General features: G+C 36.8%; 2 protein-coding genes across 4 annotated transcripts in view; one reads left to right on the plus strand and one right to left on the minus strand.

Moving 5' to 3' along the window:
- The window catches only part of Vps13D (vacuolar protein sorting 13D), a 250,013-nt gene extending 244,036 nt beyond the window's left edge, over nucleotides 1-5,977 (minus strand). The window contains exon 1 of the mRNA XM_075378066.1: nucleotides 5,742-5,977. Coding sequence (XP_075234181.1) covers nucleotides 5,742-5,838 — 97 coding nt within the window. The 5' untranslated portion in view covers nucleotides 5,839-5,977. The remainder of the gene's footprint in view (nucleotides 1-5,741) is intronic.
- A 672-nt stretch (nucleotides 5,978-6,649) lies between these two features.
- Nucleotides 6,650-21,002, plus strand: part of LOC142332307 (regulator of telomere elongation helicase 1 homolog) — a 366,979-nt gene continuing 352,626 nt past the window's right edge. Inside the window, exons 1-2 of one of the 3 annotated variants that reach the window (XM_075378664.1) lie at nucleotides 6,650-6,745; nucleotides 8,629-8,811. In XM_075378664.1, coding sequence (XP_075234779.1) covers nucleotides 8,710-8,811 — 102 coding nt within the window. In that variant the 5' untranslated portion in view covers nucleotides 6,650-6,745; nucleotides 8,629-8,709. Of the gene's footprint in view, nucleotides 6,746-8,285; nucleotides 8,812-21,002 lie in introns of those variants that run through there. The other 2 variants (XM_075378663.1, XM_075378665.1) reach the window with 2 other exon arrangements.

The raw sequence follows: 21,002 nt of genomic DNA on the forward strand, positions 1-21,002 counted from the left end.
TAAATACTCAAAACATTATTGTATTAATTAATTAGTCAAGGTTATCAAGTGAAGAGAACGTAGGTTTTCTTTTGTTTTATCATCAATCATTTGACTCTCTTTTTCCCTGTTTAGCCTCCGGTAACTACCGTTTAGATAATTCTTCAGAGGATGAACGAGGATGATATGTATGAGTGTAAATGAAGTGTAGTCTTGTACATTCTCAGTTCGACCATTCCTGAGATGTGTGGTTAATTGAAACCAAACCACAAAAGAGCACCGATATCCATGATCTAGTATTCAAATCCATGTAAAAATAACTGGCTTTACTAGGACTTGCACGCTGTAACTCTCGACTTCCAAATCAGCTGATTTGGGAAGACGCTTTAACCACTAGACCAACCCGGTGGGTATCAGTCATTTGACTGGTTTGATGTAGCTCTCCATGATTTCCTATCTAGTCCCAGTCGTTGCAATTCTGTATACTCCCTACATCCTACATCCCTAACAATTTGTTTTACATATTCCAAATGTTGCCTGCCTGCACAATTTTTCCCATTTACCTGTCCCTCCAATATCAAAGTGTCTATTCCAGGATGCCTTAACATGTAGCCTATAAGTCTGTCTCTTCTTTTATCTACATTTTTCCAAATGCTTCTTTCTTCATCAATTTGCCGCAACACCTCTTCATTTGTCACTTTATCCACCCATCTGATTTTTAACATTCTCCTATAGCACCACATTTCAAAAGCTTCTAATCTTTTCTTCTCAGATACTCCGGTCGTCCAAGTTTCACTTCTATATAAAGCTACGCTCTCCAAACCCATACTTTCAAAATGTTTTCCTGACATATAAATTAATTTTTGATGTAAGCAAATTATATTTCTGATTGAAAACTCATTACACGTGTACTATTCGGCATTTTATATCATTCATCTTTAGTAATTCTACTTACCAAATAACAGAATTCTTCTACCTCCATAATCTTTTCTCTTCTTATTTTTATATTCAATGGTAGATCTACATTATTTCTATTACACTTTGTTACTTTCATTTTGTTCTTGATTATTTTCATGTGGTCGTTTTTGCGTAGGACATCCATGTTGTTCATTGTTTCTTCTAAATCTTTTTTACTCTCAGCTAGAATTACTTTATTATTAGCAAATCGTAGCATCTTTACCTTTTTACCTTGCACTGTTACTTTGGATCTAACTTGTTCTTTAACATCATTAACTGCTAGTTCTATATAGATTAAAAACTATCGGGAATAGGGAAAATCCTTGTCAGACTTTTTTTTTATTACGTCTTCTTTCTTATGTTCTTTGATTACTACTGTTGCAGTTTGGTTCCTGTAAATGTTAGCAATAGATTAAAAACTATCGGGAATAGGGAAAATCCTTGTCAGACTTTTTTTTTATTACGTCTTCTTTCTTATGTTCTTTGATTACTACTGTTGCAGTTTGGTTCCTGTAAATGTTAGCAATTGTTCTCTATCTCTATACTTGAACCTTACATTTTTTAAAATGCTGAACATTTTATTCCAGTCTATGTTATCAAATGCCTTTCCTGAGTCCATAAATGCCATATATGTTGATTTGTTTTTCTTTAATTTTCTTTCTACTATTAATTTGGGCGCTAAAATTGTTTCCCTTGTCCCTATACTTTTTCTAAAACCAAATTGGTCTTCTTGTAACACTTCTCCACTCTCCTCTCTCTTTTTCCTGTTTAAACTCCGGTAACTCCCGTTTAGATAATTCTTCAGAGGATGAATGAGGATGATATGTATGAGTGTAAATGAAGTGTAGTCTTGTACATTCTCAGTTCGACCATTCCCTCAATTCTTCTGTACAGAATTCTAGCTAAGATTTTTGATGCACGAGTAGTTACGCTAATTGTTCTGCATTCTTCATATTTATCTGCACCTACTTTCTTTGGTATCATGACAATAACACTCTTTTTGAAGTCTGATGGAACTTTTCCTTTTTCGTAAATATTACAAATCAGTTTGTATAATCTATATATGGCTTCCTCACCTGCACTGCGCAGTAATTCTGCAGGTATCCCAGGAGCCTTTATGCCATTCATATCTTTTAATGCTCTATTAAATTCAGATCTCAGTATTGTATCTCCCTTTTCATCCTCTTCTTCCTCCATATATTTCTTCAATATATTCCACCCACCTATCGACCTTATCTTTCATACTATAAATCGGTGAATCATCTTTGTTTAACACATTATTAGATTTTAATTTATGTACCACAAAATTCTCCTAAACTTTCCTGTATGCTCTGTCTATTTTATCAATGATCATTTCTCTTTCTACTTCTGAACACTTTTCTTTAATCCACTCTTCTTTTGCTAATTTGCACTTCATTTTACAGTATTTCTTAATTTTTGATAGTTCCTTTCTTTGATAGTTTCCTTTGATAGTGCTTTCTTTGTCACTAGCATTCTTATACAATCTACGTTCATCCATTAGCTGCAACATATCCTCTGATACCTAAGGTTTCCTACCAGTTCTCTTTGTTCTGCCTAAGTTCACTTCTGCTGATTTAAGAATTTCCTTTTTAACATTCTCCCATTCTTCTATATTTTCTACCTTATTGTTAATACTCAGACCTCTTGCAATGTCTTCCTCAAAACCTTCTTTACTTCCTCTTCCTCAAGCTTCTCTAAATTCCACATTCATCTTACACCTTTTCTTCAGGTTTTACCTCCTCTTTCTCAAGCTTCTCTAAATTCCACCGATTCATCTGACACCTTTTCTTCAGGATTTTAAACCCCAATCTACAATTCATTATCACTAAATTATGGTCGCTATCAATGTCTGCCCCACGATATGCTTTGCAGTCGAGTAGTTGATTTCTAAATCTTTTTGTTTAACCATGATATAATCTATGTGATACCTTGCAGTATTACCAGGCTTTTTCCATGTGTATAATCTTCTATTATGGTTTTTAAGCTAGGTGTTGGCAATTAATAAATTATACTTCATACAAAACTCAATAAATCGGTCCCCTTTTTCATTCCTTTTACCCAGCCCATACTCAGCCTCAATATTTTCTCCTTTGCCTCATCCAATGCTTGCATTCCAGTATCCAACTATTGTTAAATTTTCATCGCCTTTTATGTGTTTAATTGCTTCATCAATTTCTTCATATACACACTCTACCTCAACATCATGGGCACTTGTATGCATATAGATGTTAATAATGGTTGTCAGTTAGTTTTTGATTTTTTCCTTATTACAATAATTTTATCACTAAGCTTTTTGAAATACTCTACTCTCTTCCCTACCTTCTTGTTCATTACAGAACCTAATCCTGCCTGCCCTATATTTGATGCTGAGTTAATTATTCTAAAGTCACCTGACCAAAAGTCATTTTCCTCTTCCCGTCAAACCTTGCTAATACATCAACATTTAACCAACCCATTTCCCTCTTTAAATTTTCTAACCTCCCAACCTTTTTTTGGACTTCCAACATTCCTTGCTTCGACTCATATAATGTTATTTTTTAATTTTCTGGTGACTCCTTCCTTAGTAGTTCTCACCTGGAGATCCGAACACAGGACTAGTTTACCTCTGGAATATTTTACCAAGGAAGGTGTCTCCATCTTTGTTATTTAAATTATAATTATAAAATAAATAAATATAAATGTTAATATAATGGTTATATCAGGTGATGTTAACAATAACCCAAAAAGTTTGCTGCTTATAGTTATAGATGTAAATTAACCAAACTTAACCTTCACTCGCTAACCTCGACCAATTAACAGTAACATTATGATTATTTAAATAAATAATTGCAATAATTACTTAATTTATTATTTAAATACTCAAAACATTACTGTGCTAATTAATCAAGGTTAACAAGCGAAGCGAGCATAGGTTAAGTTATATTTATAAAATAAATATAAATGGTTTTAAAAATTGTAATATAATGGTTATATCAAGTGATATTAGCAAAAACCCAAAAGTTTGCAATTTATTGGTCAACTGACTAATATGTAAGTACCAAATTTAGTACCAAAAAGTAGTGTTTTATTACCTACCAGTAGCAGATTGGATCATTTGATTTCAATGAGTTAAATGTCTCTAGTTTTATTTATTATTATTATTTTTTTTTAATTATTATGTTATTAAATTTATCCATTCTTAACAAACACATATTTCTACAAGAGCAAAACAAAAAAAAGAAACAAATAAATAAAAGCTGATATATTTCTCATGATTTAATTTGTTAAGCAAATTTTAACCATAAGACATAATTATGATCTTATTAATATACATAAATATATCACAACTACTTCCCTCTGCCAAGTCAAATCATTAACATATTGCCTCTATAACTCCCACACATCCATACAGGCGCTAATAAAACTTTAAAGAATGAGTATTATATATCACAAAGAAAAAACTGCAGTCTATTTATTCAGTAATATTTTCTGGAAATAACAACTTTTATTCTTATCTAATTTTTATATTGATGATACAGCGGTATGTATCTTAAAAAAGATATATTTTTAATTTTGTTTAAAGAAAAATTTGTCATAACAAATCATCATATTTGCAATTGTGCACTGATTTTTACTAATTCTGGTTTTAAGAAATTAAAAACATTGGTGAAACTTTTTAAATTTAAATAATTACAGGAAAAGACTGTCACTTGATGTAGAAACCTATGTACCTATGTAAATAAATGATCTACAGTGATGGTACCATAAAAATAAAAAACAAATTTTACTAGAAATTAAAATTTGCTTCTCATTCTGGTGTGGCTGAAAGGTAGGATACTAAAACATAATACTGTGAAGAACTTATGAATAAAAAATAATTATTTTAAACATAAGAAAAAATGTCCAATAATGTATTCACACTTAGATTTCAAGAGAATTCTGTTACAATATTTAATCAGTGAAAGAATATAGTTATGTTGAAAACAAACATGTAAACTGAAAGCTTTATTGAAGAGTTGAGCAGAAGTGATGAACTTTTCGATTATCTCATGCATAAGAAAAATCCTATTTACTGAAAAACATTCATCCATTAAATAAAGAAGATAATAATTTCTTATCGTGATAAAAAATATAAGATTGTTTTATCCATTTATAATTAGAATTTCTAATGTTGTTATTAAGTACTGAATTACCTGATAATGAAGATCAATTCTTTAAAATAAATCCATTTAAACAATTACATTAACCACCAAAAGAAAGATAAATGATAATAGGTCAATTTTACCGTCAGTTTGAGACAGTATGATCTCATATCAAACTGTGTACAACTTATAAACCCAAATACTGTTGAAATCAAAGAAAAAATAATCACTTTAAAGAAATAATGATTAGTCTTAAATTCCCAGAAATAAGGTCTATGTATAATCATTTGTAAAAATAAATATTACATGTGTGACTTGGGAAGATTTTATTAGGAATCACATTAGAGAAAAAACTAACCCAAAAATAAACCTATGATTTACACTAAAACTTCTTTAAAAATAACAAGTTAAAGGTAAATACAGCCTACAGTAATGCAAGGAAAATTTGACTATATAACATTTATAGAAGCAGAAAGAACAAGAATAACTGTCAGAAGGAAGTTTTAAAAATAACATTTAAAAGGTTAAATTGACAACAGCAAATAAAGTTGTAACATTTAAATTTATCTATTATTAGAAAAACGGAATGCACTGATAAATGTCTTAATTACGCTAATTTTGTCTTGTTAATAAAAAAGTATTTAATAAGCATAATAAACCTACCTTGTAGGAGGGCAATACTCAATTGATCAGTATTTAAATTTTCAACATACTTCCCAAGATAATTATTTAGCACCCACGCCACAAGACTTTCTAACATTTTATTTTATTAATTATTAAACTTCGTATGATAATTAATGTTATGCATAGAAAAGGTTATAACAACAACAAATAACATGCCGCAAAAATGTACAACCTACGAACGAGCAAGTTTATTTTACATTAAACTACTAACGCCCCTGTCGTCAACAGGCGCCAACAGTGGCAGTTCTCATTTTCAGTTATGAAATGCGTAAAAGAAATTACTCATCCAACAGAAACAGTTTTGGCCAACGAAAAATAGCCTATTATACAGAAGTTTGCCGCTGACCCACAGTCAAGGCTATCGGTGATGTCATTTACAAAAATCTAGATTGAGATAAATAAGTCTTCCGTGATGAATTTTCTTATCTAATCAATTCCGAATTTTCTTATCATTCATCGAGGTTCAGATTATTTTGTCTATTGATTTATATTCTTTGTAAATCGAACTACTAAAAATGCAATTTTTACTCAGTTATTTTAGTAATGGTCAGTCATGAGCTTCCTCGTAAAACTTAGAGTAACAACTCTAGTATGATTGAAGTAATTTTTGAAAGTATTTATTGTTTCATCACGACTATCTTCCCTAATTACCGTAATTTTTAATTAAATGTTATAGAAAAACTGAATTCATTCATACTCGAAAGCTTGCGTTCGCAGCGAATTTTGTTGGAGGCCTGTTAACTCAAATTTGGAATAAACATTAAGCTAAATGCTACTTAATAGATAACTTTAATGTTCATCAGCTGACAGTTTATCTTAAGTGTTTTATGCATTAAGAGATATTGCTGTAATTAGAACTCTTAATTAATAAAAAATTATCCGAGTAGAGAAAATTTTCCGCTAGAAAACGGGAAATAATATTAGTAATTAGCTTTAGTCAGTGGATAAGATATATTAGTTATGATGAAACTGTCTACATATCGGTAAGTTTTTTTTTTCGTTTAACCTCAGAGTCCACAGTTAAGCATTACTTCAGAGGATGAGATGAATAATTTGTAGCGTGTGTGAAAATGCCATGCCTGACCGGGATTCGAACCCGGTCAGGCATGGCATATCGGTAAGTTATCAGTAGATAATTATGCAAATTAAAAAGACAGTCATAAAAAAACCATGTGGAATTCAATAAAAACAGTAAGGTTTATCCTTTTTAAACTTACTTTTCATTTCATCTTGGAGGGTCAAATTAAGAAGTTTGTTGGAGAATTGCATCAAACCGTTGAAACGATTGATGATTTTTTTTAACTATATATTTTTTTAATAAAAATTCTTCCGTCTGATGAATTTTTTATCCAGACTTTTAATGGAGATTTGTGATATATCCATCTTTCTGGGAAAGGGATTCTGTTTTCTACTTGTTCAAACTTTTTAATTTTATAAAAATAGCATAAATAATAAAATTCAGACCTTCATGGCTGAGTAGGTAGCGTCTCGGCATTTCGTGTGGAAATGCCGGGTTCAAATCCTAGTCAGGCATGGCATTTTCACACACGCTACAAATTATTCATCTCATCATCGGAAGCAATACCTAACGGTAGTCCTGGAGATCAAAGAAGAAAGAAAAAATTGTATTAACCCGCCGGCCTTCGTGGTAGCATCTCGGCCTTTTATCCGGAGGTCCCGGGTTCGAATCCCGGTTAGGCATGGCATCTTCACACGCTACAAAATTTGTAATTCATCTCATCCTCTGAATACCTAACGGTGATCCCGGAGGTTAAAAAAAAGTCTATTAACCAACATGGTTGGTCTAGTGCTGACTCCTCACCGCAAATCAGCTAATTTTCGAAGTCGAGTGGTCTGCAGTTCAAATCCTAGTATAAGCAGTTTTATAAGGATTTTTTACTAGAGCGTGGATATCGGTGCTCTTTTGTGGTTTGGTTTCAATTAACCACACATCTCAGGAGTGGTTGACCTGAGACTGTACAAGACTACACTTCATTTACATTCATAAATATCATCCTTACTCGTACACTGAAGTAATACCGTACGGTGGTTTCGGAGGCTAAATAGAAAAAGGGGAGGTGCATTAAACTGGTACTTTTGGAGGAATCACAGCCCTTATTGGTTATGTTTTAAAATCCTATACAAACTTACAGGCAATCTCACTCCAAATTATTTCCGAATGCCCTGGCACTGCAACATCTACTTGGATGTAACGAGGTACTTTATTCTGATGGTTAACTGATAAATGGTTTGCAATTATTAATTTAAATCTATGCTGTAACATCAATTACTTTTTTTTGAAAAATTAAAAATCCACTCGAGAAAATGCTTTAAAAAGCAACACTCTTGCGTATGAAAATATCAAACTGAACGACAAACCTTTTGGCTTCTTTTCGTTTTCCTGTTTAGCCTCCGGGATTATCGTTAAGGTAGTTTGTAATGTATTGCTGTAGATGATTTTTTTTGAAGCCATTATCATGCATTCTTTTGCTAGTTTCAGAAAAATCTCACTTTTAAGGATACCGACTGGTAATGAAAACACTTACGGTAAATAATGTACGATAATAAGATGTTTACAGGAAAACGGAATTGAAAAATTAGTTTCTTTTTACATTCAAATTTCTTTAGAACGAAGTTCATAATTCTTGATCAGATACGAACCGTAACCTGGAATAGGAGAGAAAATGAATTTCTATCGCAGTGGTTGGTGCAGAATGGCGGGAATGTGTTCTTGTGTTGCAGTGAAAATACATTACTTCATTATTTACTGAGATTAGTTTTTAAACTTATAATATGATTTAACAAAATATTAATATTTAATAACTGTTTCTAGAATTATTGTTTTCGTGTTTATTTTTTTGTACAGTTTTCTCGAATGTAACCTTAAAAGTAAATCTTAAAAGTTAATTATCGTTTAAGAAGAGAAGCTACTATTTCATTATTTACCATGCCTGAAGTTATTATAAATGAAATACCTGTGAATTTTCCGTTTGAACCATATGATGTTCAGAAAGAATATATGTGTAAGGTGTTGGAATGTTTGCAGAAGGTAAGATTATCTTGTGGATTTCTTTCTCTATTTACACTTGCATTTTTTGTGTTATATAAGTTAAATTAAACCTTTTTTTTTTATGAAAACAATCCTATATGTTTTAGATTAATTTAAAAACATGTTTGTTTTATTTTTGTGTATAACTGACATAATTTATCAAAACCAGTAAGTCCATATTTGAAGTATCTAAGTATGCATTAGCAGGACTTGCTTTACTTGATGTGTACCTCATCTTGGGCTCTTTGTATAACTACCAGGTACCCAATCAAATTCATAGATAAAGCTGCCACCACCAAACCGCAAAATAGTTGATGCAGTCTGTTTATGGTCCTGTTATACCAGGATAGATTACTTGTGCATAAATTACAAAATCCATTTATCACGACCAGGGAAGAAGGTTTAAAGTGTAACTGAAAAAGGGTGTGGAGGCAAAAGAGGAGTTTACTTATAGGATTGCAAAAAAAATTAATTTGTGCCTAGGTAGTGAATGTCCATTCTGTCCTTATTTACAGGGACCTTTTATACAGTACCCTGCATATCTGACCATGATGTGCCAGTCAGCTCAAATATTTTCTGTAAAGAATTGCCTTTTACTTAGGCTTACCATATTTTTTGGGTCCAACCCAGGACACATTTTTGAAATTATTTAAAAGTCTTAACAGTTTACTGAAACATTAAACTTTATTTATTCAGTAGTATTTTTCACTAGACATGACTTAACAGAAATGGTTTGTTTGTTTCAATTACATAATAAATTCACAACAAGAAAGCTATGAATTAATTTTAACATTTAGCAATGTTTAACAGTAGATATTGAAAGTCTACTTCTTTCTGCAGACCATATATTCCCTGTAATTGGAAAAACTCTCTAAACTGGAGCAGATGCCCCAAGCAAAGCCATCGCAAACTCAACCATTTTAGAAATATTGCAACTCCTTAAAAAATGCTTTCCACTTCTCTTCAATAGTATCTGGTACCTTTTCAGAACTTGAACCACAACCTACCCTTTAGTTTTGAATTACCTGGTTCAGCAATGTACGTTCATCAAATAGGTCATCAATATTTATAGAATCGCACTCCTTTAAATCAGACCAGGCAATTTCAGTTCATCAATTTATCCACTGAAACTTACCAACTTTATCAAAATTGGTTCTCCACAACTCTTAAGTATTGGATACTAGAATTATACAAATTGCCTACATTTGCGAAGAATTTTTGTTCCCGAACATCATTATTTTCTTTTAGAGTACACAGAAATTCTTTGGCAGAAGATGGTATAAATTTGTGGGTGTTTCTTTCCTGAAGTTGATAAATTAATTCAGAATGTGTTTGAAATGCTTCTGTTGCTGTGATAGAATTAGCTTTCAATTTAAAAACTACATTATTAAATAACTGTAGAGTACCATATAAAAATTTCAAAAAAGTTCACTCTAGATTTTCAAAAAATCAAATAATAATTTTGGGCATTTGTCACAAGATAAGAAATATAAAAAATATTAGGCCATCAAAAATGGAAAGAATTCTTTCTATTGCAGGTAACTAACTAAGGAACCTTATATTGCTAATGAGATAATACTTTTTTGTAATCTTACTGTATATATGTGAAAATATTTAGCAATTTTTATAACGATAACTTCTATGTCCAGGGGTAGAGAATGACATGCTGTTTGTACTGAATTGTGTACAATGTGGGCTGAACAACCAATTCCTAAAATAGGTCTCTCTAAATCACTTTGATCTTTTTTGAACATATCTTCATTCTCCTTTCTCTTCACACTACCAAAATTACTGTTAGTTGTTATCAGCAGTATAACAAACCGACTTTTCTTCATTTGTGTTTTTTCACACACTGCAAAAGATATTGAATTAAAATTTGAGCAGTTTCACCTGACTCTTCATCAAAATTTAAAAGTTTATTTGAATTCCTTCCACCAGACTGAAATATGTTAATAACAATCGGAACAAGATTTACTTCACTTCTGTTTGAGCTATCCATCATTACTGTTACATAATTAATGTTTTCCAAATAATGCAACACATTATCAAATATAAATGGCGAAATAACAGTAGCAATAATTGCCTCGGTTTCAGTTCCAACCGATGAAAATTTTGGGTCATATAACTTTTTAACCAGTTTAGATGTGCAGTCTGGTGTTTTGATACTGAGTTCGTGTCTAGCAGTGTGGAATGAAAATCTAGCTTCTTTAGCAGCACATTTCAGATCACTGTTAATGTTATTCCCATCTTCGGCTTTAAAAATCTCTCTTATTTGCTGAAGCAATAGCATTAACAGCATTCCTCTGTTTAGGTGTTTTCACATGGTCTTCAATATCGCCCTTTCCTTTATGTGCAACAGAAAATTCACCAGTACATAGTATGTAATAAACACGTTCATTGTTACTGTCATTACACAATTTCAAAAATTTGTATTTCTTTTGCAAGTTAACATTAAATACATTTTCTTTTGTCTATTGCTAAACTATGACAGAAAAGTGAATAGAGATAAAATGATGAAAGACGTTTAGATGAGTTAATGAATACACAAAAACAGCATAAACACATTGCCCCTGTTTTGTTGCCAAATGACTAAGTAAAATGTTGTGGCAAGACTGGTAGCCATGCTTCTGTCAAAATTGACGTTGCTCCAAGGTCAGCTGATAGATGCACGGCCGTAAGAGAATGTTTAAACACACGATGTCAAACATATAGGTCTAAAATTAAAAAACAATCTTCGCCAGTAAAAATTCTTAAATCCTGGACATTTTTGTAACCCCGAACAGTACTAAAAAAACTAGGACTGTCCGGGCTAATCCTGGACATTTGGTAAGTCTACTTTTACTATGCATAAGAGCTGTTTGAGAACAGGTTTAAGGCATCCTATGGATGGAAAATCCCCAGATTTGTATCCTGTGTGGAAATGTTTGGTTGTACTTTTAACCTCTTAAGTTATACCTATTCTAGAGCATATTGAACTAATATATTCCTTTGAAAAGAATTGGTAGTATGGAATTAATACATAAGGAATTCTATGTTGGAAAAGTGAAGTAGGATTTTATAAATAGATAAGTAAGATTAGAAGAATAAGATTTGTAGTAAACACTGCTGAATTGAGTGTAATTAAAAAATTAAAAAAAATATTTTAGTTATATTAAAGAATACCTGAAAATGTGCTATTGCCTAACTTGGAATAGGTGACAGTTTTATTTCTCTAAATGTTTAAATTTCAATTTGTGTCATTCAGAATTTTGTGCATACCCTATTATTTTGTTATAACGCCCATTTTTTTTACTTCTTTTCTAGTAGAAAGTAACATGAAAAAACTTCAATACTTTTATCTTTCTGGTTGTTAAATAATTATTGTTGAATGTAATCTTGTAATACTTATTGTCTTTGCACCATTCAATAACAGTTTGGTATTAATGTGTTTATTATATCCACGCCTGACAGCACAAGTTAGTTCATTTGTTTTTACTTATATTTTCTGTTTAATGGTTGTGTAATAAAATGAAGATTTGGGATTTACATTTCAATGAAGGAGATGCCTTGGAGTTCCTAAATGGCAAATTTATGTAAATACTTAATGAAGAATGTTGTTAACTGACTTCTAAAAGCAGGAAGTTCTCAGTTTAACCTGTATAATTTTTTATTTATGTTTTTGTATAAGTTTTAACCAGATTGACTAATTTCATGCATTTGGTATCATTTGATAAGAGGATTATACTGTGTAGGTAGGTCTCTTATGTTATTTGTTGGGATCAGGCCAATATTTGGCCACTGATGAATGAATGAAAAACATTTTTTTTTCATGTGTTTACTTATATTTCCATGTATGTACATCAATTTCTTAGAAATGGCTTGATGGATTTTTATGTTTCATATTTGGTATTTTTGTAGAAGCGGTATTTTTTATGACAAAGTGTCGTTACTGCCTGAATGTTATATTTATATAATAAAACATTTAATTTAAAAGATTAACCTAAAATTAAACAAAAGTAATAAAAAAAACACAGTGTATGTGGATAAATGCCATTTTGCCTGTGCCAAATGGCATAAATAGAGAAAAAATTAAGAGATAGCTTTAAGGGATTGTTAAGATATTTGATAACACTGTCATATCATTCCCTAAAATATTTTTGATGTTAACCCTAATTTAAATTTCTGACACAATTCTGCATAACGTACACAGCCCACAAGTATGTGGCGTACTGTCAGTTGGCAGTCACAGTGAACACAAATGGGTGCAACAGTCTTAGTCATTAGATATCTAGAGTGATCCTAGAGTGTGCTATTCACAAATGGCAAATAATAACCTCCTCATGACTGTTATTCCTACATGATGAGCTCCAGGTTGACAGAGTGCCCTTAACTGGACGAAGTTGATTATTAATGTTAACATTCCATTCACTTTGTCACTTATCATGCGCCACACTTCAAAAAACAGACAAGATCATTCGAAACAACATGATTAGTGAAAGGAGGCTGCAAACAAGCCTCTTTTGCTGCACAATCAGTGTTCTCACTGCCTGAATAATTCAGTATGGTTGGGGATCCAGCAGAGACTCACAGTTGTATTACAATGAGTAATTTCAGAGATATTTGTCTGTGTATACATCACAAACAACAAGGTGTGTGGAGTATGTATTACTAATGGCTTGCAAGGCAGTCATGAAATCTGAACAGACAAGTATGTGTAGGAAAGTTTGGCTAAGTATATTTAAGGCCTTGTTAATTGCAAACAGCTCTGTGACGAAAACACTGATGATACTGGTAAGGCCAAACACGTATGTGCAACTGCCAACCACCAAAGCACAACCAACAGAATTATCAGCGTCTAGAGCCGCTTGCATAAACAACATCTAAAATTATGCTATTTACAATATTAAGAAAATCTTTTTTCGTAAGATAAGCAGATTCATGTCCTTTTTTATTGGTATTGAACAAAACTAAAGCAATAATTCATGAGAGAAGACAGTGAAGGGGGGATAATAATGTTGAATAACAGGAGGAACTGGAGGTAATGGTATATTTAGAGATAAGAAAAGGCAGGCGATGAGCTCTGATGGTTAGTGGAGCAGTAGATCTTGACCGTTCCTTATATCGAATAACATGCTGGTTGGAGAACACTGCATCAAAGGTAGGATGCTTTGGTTGCATTTTAATGCGGGTTTTGTGTTTAGTGTTAGTGTTGTTACTGTTATTATGTTTAAATGTTCTATGTTGTTACTTCTTGAATTATGCTTAATGTTTCATGTTGTGTGCTGAACTCACTTTTGCCTATTTCGGGTAGGTAGTTCAGTTCCTTCCACCATGAAGTCCATTCAGTCTTATTTAAGATTGGTATGATGTGTTTTGTGTATGAGTTCATGATAGTAGTACAGTGATGGGAGTGTCACTTGTGGCATTCGCATTGGTGGCTTCCTGGCTGAGGCTAGACTGAAAGATGCCAATATTGAGGTTGGATGTGGTTGTCAGGATGGATGTGCTTTAATATGAGCTACATAGGAGTAGATTATTTGGTTTTGTTTATTCCATGGCTCACCACTGTCTACTAGTAGACTTACAGGGCTTGAAGGAATTGCACCTGTAGCCAGAAGGATAAATGAATATTGGACTGCATCGAGCATCTTCAGAGAGGTGGCCTGTGCCAACAAATAAGCCACGCAGCCATAGTCTAAGTGGGAATGGACCAGCGTGTGGTAGAAGTGCAACATGTATGTACAATCAGGTCCCCTGATTGTACATACAATCTATCCAGAATAGAAATCTCAGCATGTCTAGCATTTTTAGATATTTTACCTTCAACTCCTTTAAATGTGTTACCTATGATCAAACTAACCATTGATCAAACTGGGAATGCTGGGAGTGCCTTGGGGCTAGGAGTCTTGCGCAGTGTATGCATCTGTGTTCACTAGGGCAGTTATGAATGGCTTGATGTAGGAGGTGCAGGAGTGAGCTCAATAAGCTTATTAGAGACTTTAAAAGGGCATCTTGAAAGCAATTCATCTTGGAAATTGATACAGACCTATGGGGGAATCTAATTAAAATTGTCGTTGAAAAGGCACTAAGAGCTAGAGTCCCCTTATCATTGGACACTGGAGAGGTTCAGAACATAATTTTGGGTCTGTTACCTCATGGGGATGGGGTTGTTGTGGAAGTTGAGGACGATGTGAATTCTCCTCCACTTTTCACCAAAGAGGAGATTACAGCAGCAGTGAAACGGATGCCTCTGGATAAGGCGTCGGAACCAGACCTTTTGCCAAATTTGGCAGTTCAGTTGGCTGTTGGGGCGGATCCTGATGCCTTTTTGAAGGTATACAATAATTGCCTAGATGAGGGGGTGTTCCCTCAGAGGTAGAGATGACAGCGCCTGGACTTGGTTCTCAAGCCAGGGGGGACCCGGTGCTGCCTTGCTCTTATAAACCACTGGCGATGATCGACACCATGACAAAGATACTTGAGCGTATGCTGCTGCACACATGGGGACTTTCGGGTAAATAATTAGATTTTCGCAGAGGAAAATCTGCTTTGGACGTAGTGTCAGAAGTTGTTAGGCAAGGAGAATCATTGGAGGGAGGAAGATCTGTATGCTTGTGGCACTTCATGTACGCAACGCATTTAACTGTGTGACCCGTGACGCCATTAGGACTGCGCTGGGGAGTATGAGAGTCCGTCTATATCTGAGAAGGATAATTCTCTTATATTTCAGTGAGTGCAAATTGATCTGCGAAGTGAAGGACGAAGCGTTCGAACAGTGCATAGATAGAGGAAGTCCATAAGGGTCGATCCTTGGGCCGGCCCTTTGGAATATAATGTGTGATGGCGTATTTTGCACTCCTCTACCGCCGGGCACCACTGTCGTAGGTTACGCTGATGACTTGGCACCTTGTGGTAAAGTCGAGTACCCTGAGAGAGTCCATCGTTCAGATATAAGACTCATACACAACAATCAAAACCTGGATGGCCGGAGTCGGGTTAACTATGGCTCCAGATAAGACGGAGATTGTTGTAATTACAACAACCAAGTGAAGGCCAACATTGAAGATGGTGCTTGAGGGCCAAAAGATAGTTTCAAGGAATACGATAAAATATCTTGGAATATGGGTGGACGCCAAGATGCGTTTCGGCACCCACGTCTTGGAGGCCTGCTTGAAGGTTGAAAAGGTCATGCGTCTAGTTGCCAGTTTACTGCTGAACTGTGGGGGACCGAGGCAGCAGAGGAGGAGGCTGACAGATATGGGTGCCGAGATATGGGGAGGTGTCATTAGATACGGCGTATATAGGGATACAGGGGTGCTTTCAAATCAATACACAGAAGGAGCGGCCTTTGTATTACAGCTGCATATCGCACGGTTTGTCGAGAGGCAGTCGAAGTATTTGCGGGAATATTACCTGTCGATCTGGAAATCATCCGCACGAAGCAATGGGCGTCAACACCTGCGGAAGAAAGGAGAGTGGCTAGCTCCATTATGGAAGAAATGAGTAGAGAATGGCAGATGCAGTAGGACACTAGTGATAGAGGCCGATGGACACACCGCGTAATTGCGGACCTGAGAAGTTGGTACGAGAGGGCCCATGGCTCGCTGGATTACTGTGTAACAGTTTCTACCAGGCCATGGGGGGTTCAGAGAATGCCTTTTTAGGTTTAAGCTAGGTCACTCTGCTAGTTGTCCAATGTGTGTAGACGAGGAAAAGACAGCATATCACATTTTCTTTCGCTGCCCCCAATTTGAAGATATCGGAGGGAAATATTGGACACCATAGATAAAAGGAAAATATTTCTTCCAGAGGAACTGCAACAGATCATGTTGAAAAGCGCGGAAAACTGGACGAAAGTTTGCTAGGAAAATCATGGAGAAACTGTATGTCTGGGAGGAGTCTCGCAGGGGGCAGAAGAAGGGATCGTCGCAGGGTGCGGGGGAGGACAGGCACGCGGCTGAGGGCCTAAGGGGTTCCCTGTAGGATCGCCTGGGTGCGATGAGGTCGTGGATACTTCGCTCCTGCGTTCGATGGTGACCCATGAGGTAAGTATACTCTATTGTTTGATTGTTTGTGAGGTGTTTATGTGATTGGATATGACTGTGTTTGAAGTGAGGTGTGGAGTGTGCAGCGTGATGTATGTTTTTTGAGTGATTACTGAATGTCGTAGAGTGTGGTGAGATTTTAGTCTGATGTTTGGTATGTTGTGGGTGTGAGGTCCGTGTCTGTTGTCTGTGGTGTGTGAAAGTGTGTGAGGGCGTATTCCCCCTTCTTGAAGTATTGCACACCACCTGTATCAAGAAGGGTGGGTAGCAAGAGCTGGAGGTTTAGTCGGTAGTGCGCAGGAACACATACACATTTAATAACATCTTGCGGAATCTGTTAGCGAGCCCGACATTGCCCAGGCGCCCGTAAATGGGGTTCTTCCACCTCTTGCAGTTTACGGGTCAACGTGTTACCTCAAGCGTGAAAAGAAATTACATTTCATTTTCTCTGGAGAAAACATGAATCCAGTTATTTTACACCGCGATTCTAAGTAGGTTATTATGTTTTGTAGTAGCCTCTTATACTTACGTAAGTAAGTTCTAATATTTACAAATAAAGAACTTACAGTGGGTTTTTGCACGCAGTTTGTTATGGTATTCATGTCTACGGCAAACAAAGGACACTTCCCTGTGGTATTCCATTTTCTAGTATAAAATTTTCGGACCAACTACTGATGAAACCCCTTATAATGCAAGGAAATTTTCTTGTATACCTCATTCATGCAGTTTATTTATGATTACTTTCTTCCAGGGTGTGTCATACGCCTTTTCCATATCGAAAAATGTAACTAGGCATTGGCGAAATAGGAAGGCATTTTGAATGACAAATTAAAAAAAAACTACATCGATAGACGATCTACCTTGGTGAAAACTGCATTGTTCAGGGCAAATTAAGTTGTTTCTAGGTACCACACTAGACGACGGTTTACCATTTTTTCATCAACTTGCATACGGTACTGGTTAAGGAGATAGGATGATAACTTGAGGAACATGATTTATATTTACAGGTTTCATTACGGGGATTACCAATGCTTCTGACCAAGAATCTGGAAAAAACCCAATCAGAAAATATTCCATTATAGGTACCCAAAAGATGTAATGCAATATCTGGGAGGTGAGATAACCTAAATTTAAAAATATTAATTTAAAAATAATAATAAATGAAAAATAATTATGTTAAATAATAATTTAATAATTTTTTAAATCGGTGCAAAATTACAAAAATCAGAGTGAAAGGTTTATTGAAACTTTCTTCTTTTTTTTTTTTTTTGAAATGTTTTTTGGTTCTCTTGGCATTTCTCCTGCCACCACTCCATTCGGTCGCCTTAAAGCATAAGATTGAATGTCTGTGTCACAAACGGCGGTCTAAGCGCGGTCCCATACACCACTGGGGCTTACGTGTCCCAACCGCTCACTTGTCTTATATTTACTAAAATGGGTAGGCGCACCCCGACAACTACTAAAAATATATATGACATCCATAAATTAAAATTTACTTTGTCATGACAGCAATTCGCTGTCACGCCTAGGTCGCTGAATGCCAGCAAGTACCTGTCCTCCATATTAAGGCGCTTGAGCCCTAATTGGCTGGTAGTCAGCTACATAATTCAAGGTTAGCTTCCCACAGCAGTACGTTAGGAGTCCCTTAAGTAAACTACTGATGTCGGTTGCATATAGCAACCACATCAAGGAACTCCCACACGGTCCGAGAATACGTCTCTCGCCACATTGACTCGCCGCTTGTGAGTGGCCAATTTTCCCCATGACCTTTAAGTTCCAGGATGGCCCGGTCTATGGCCCACCCCCAAGAGCATGGCAGTCAAATATCAGGTGTTCATTTGACTGGACCTCTCCGTAGACGCCTATTATATCGATTCAGCTGCCAGGCGGAATCGAAACAGATATTGGTTCAAATTAACATGGTTGGTGAGCACGTGGGCACCCGATGCCCCAAAAAACGAACTCGAGGCATACCATCCCCCAGATCCCGTATAAACTTGTACAGGGATCTTCCCTTAGTCGTGGTGTCCCATTCCAGCTGCCGTTCTTCCATCGCGGGGCTCTGCAGCATCTTCCGCAGGCAGGAGATGGGCAACTGAACGAAATTTAGATCCGGTGCATTGTGATCACCGTTCCGTTCCGATACCTGCCCGGCCCGAAACCGCATCCCAAATACCTCGGTCTCCCTGCTTCTTTGCAATCTCCACATGACTGCCCGAACTTTCACCACTAAATCGATTGGTGCCAACCCCTTTTGTAAAGCCAAACTGGTCTTGATTTAGAAAGCCGTTCACTCAGTGCTTTCCCAGAGCCGTTCCACAACCAGCCTTTCAAGCAACTTGCCGACTAGCGGCAAGAGGCTGATGGGCCGATAACTGCCGACCTCACTAGGATCTTTTCCTGGATTTAAGAGCACCCTCACCAAAGCCACTTTCCAACAAGTCGGGAAGCAGCTAAGGCACCCCGTGAACAGCCTGCCACGCGACTCTTATGAGAGGCAGCAGATGGTAGAATATATCCTGGTCAAGTTGGTCAATCCCCGGGTCCCTTTGTTAGTGCCATTAGAGAAACTACTCGATCTATATCTACGGGATTCACAGCCCGTATGGCAGGGACTCAGCTGGCAAAATGATTTTGCCAGCTGCCAGGAGCTGCGCTGCAACTCGCACATGGAGTCTTGCCATAACGTGAGTCTGGCTTCCTTGGTGGCATGAATATACTCATTACAACGCTCGGCGCGCACGTTATCAATAATAATCCCCGTTAGAAAGCGACGCTGGTATCTTCTAGCGGACCTACCTGTTGCGCGCAGCACGCTTAGGTCAGAGGACCACCACTTTTTCCCGGGTTTCAGCCTACGTTTAACAGACGGCTCCCGGCAATCTCCGATGCCTGTCTTGATGGTCCGGACGAATTGTTCAGCCATCAATTCCTCCTGTCTGTGCTCCATGCGCCATTCCAACCCCTGCAAGGCAGCCGCGCACTCGCGCCGCAGCCTGTGCTGATCCAAGCCCCTTAGGTTATAGCGTCCCGAATCTGGAGAACTTAGACCTTCTCCGTAAACGATCTCATAGGTTATAAGCCTATGATCGCTCACACTGACCTCGGGCCAGACAGTCCAACTACTTGTATTTCGCAGCAAGTCGCCCGTCACCAAGTGATGTCGATGTAACTTTCTCCCAGTTGGGAAGAGAAAGTTGGCGGTTGTTCTGCATCATTAATCAAGTAGAGGTTCCTGGCTTCCACGAACTGTTCGATACCAGCGCCCTTGGGGTCAGTGAGTGATCAATCCCAGGCGGGAGACTTGGCATTAGCGTCCAGAGCAACCAGCACTCTGGTGCCTGGGAGACCGTTTAGAATCCTGCCCAATTTAGCCAGCAAGTCATCGATACACCATCTAAGCTAAAAGTATCCCGACACTAGTACAACATCAAGCGTACCCCTCGTGACTCGCACGACGGTGAATTGTTCATCCGACCATTCGGGTATCCAAAAGACACCCAATGAATCTGAGCCAATCATGACCGCTGATAGCGGCCGTCCCCCACGAGAATGAATAACATCCACCCCGCGGAAGCCGACCACCCTACCCCGACCGCTTACCCTGTGCCCCGGAAGGGCACATTGACCACACATCTCCGACTGCACTCTGCAGCGGAGAGTGGTGTGACCAAAGCCCTGACACTTGTAGCACCGGGCGATCTCTATGTGGTCCACGACACTATTTGAGGTCCATCCGAAAAACACACGTCCACTGGCAACCAAGACCTGCCGGATCTTTGGCGAGGTCTTCAACACCCAGTGAATCTTTGAGGCTTCCGTCCTTCCCAGCTGCCTGACCACCTTAGTTTCCCGAAGGAAATCTTGGATGGCATATCCAATGTAGGATTTTTCCCGTGCACGGCCCTGAGGATTTCGGACTACTTCACCCTTGTCGCCTTTGGCATATCGTATACCAATATCTGCGGCCTCCGCTCGGCCAGCAGCTGAGCCTTCAGTCAGTTTCTTTTCTGAACGTCGGCCTCCAGTAGCTGTTTCGCCTGCCGCTCGCTTATGAATTCCAAATTATTATAATTTTCTATCATCTGCTGCCTGTCATAAGAGAGCCGCTTGGCAGACTGTTCTTGGGGTGCCTAAACTGGGGTTGCTTTCCGAATGTTGGAAGGT

Source organism: Lycorma delicatula, chromosome 11, assembly GCF_047948215.1.
Source record: "Lycorma delicatula isolate Av1 chromosome 11, ASM4794821v1, whole genome shotgun sequence".
Taxonomy (NCBI): domain Eukaryota; kingdom Metazoa; phylum Arthropoda; class Insecta; order Hemiptera; family Fulgoridae; genus Lycorma; species Lycorma delicatula.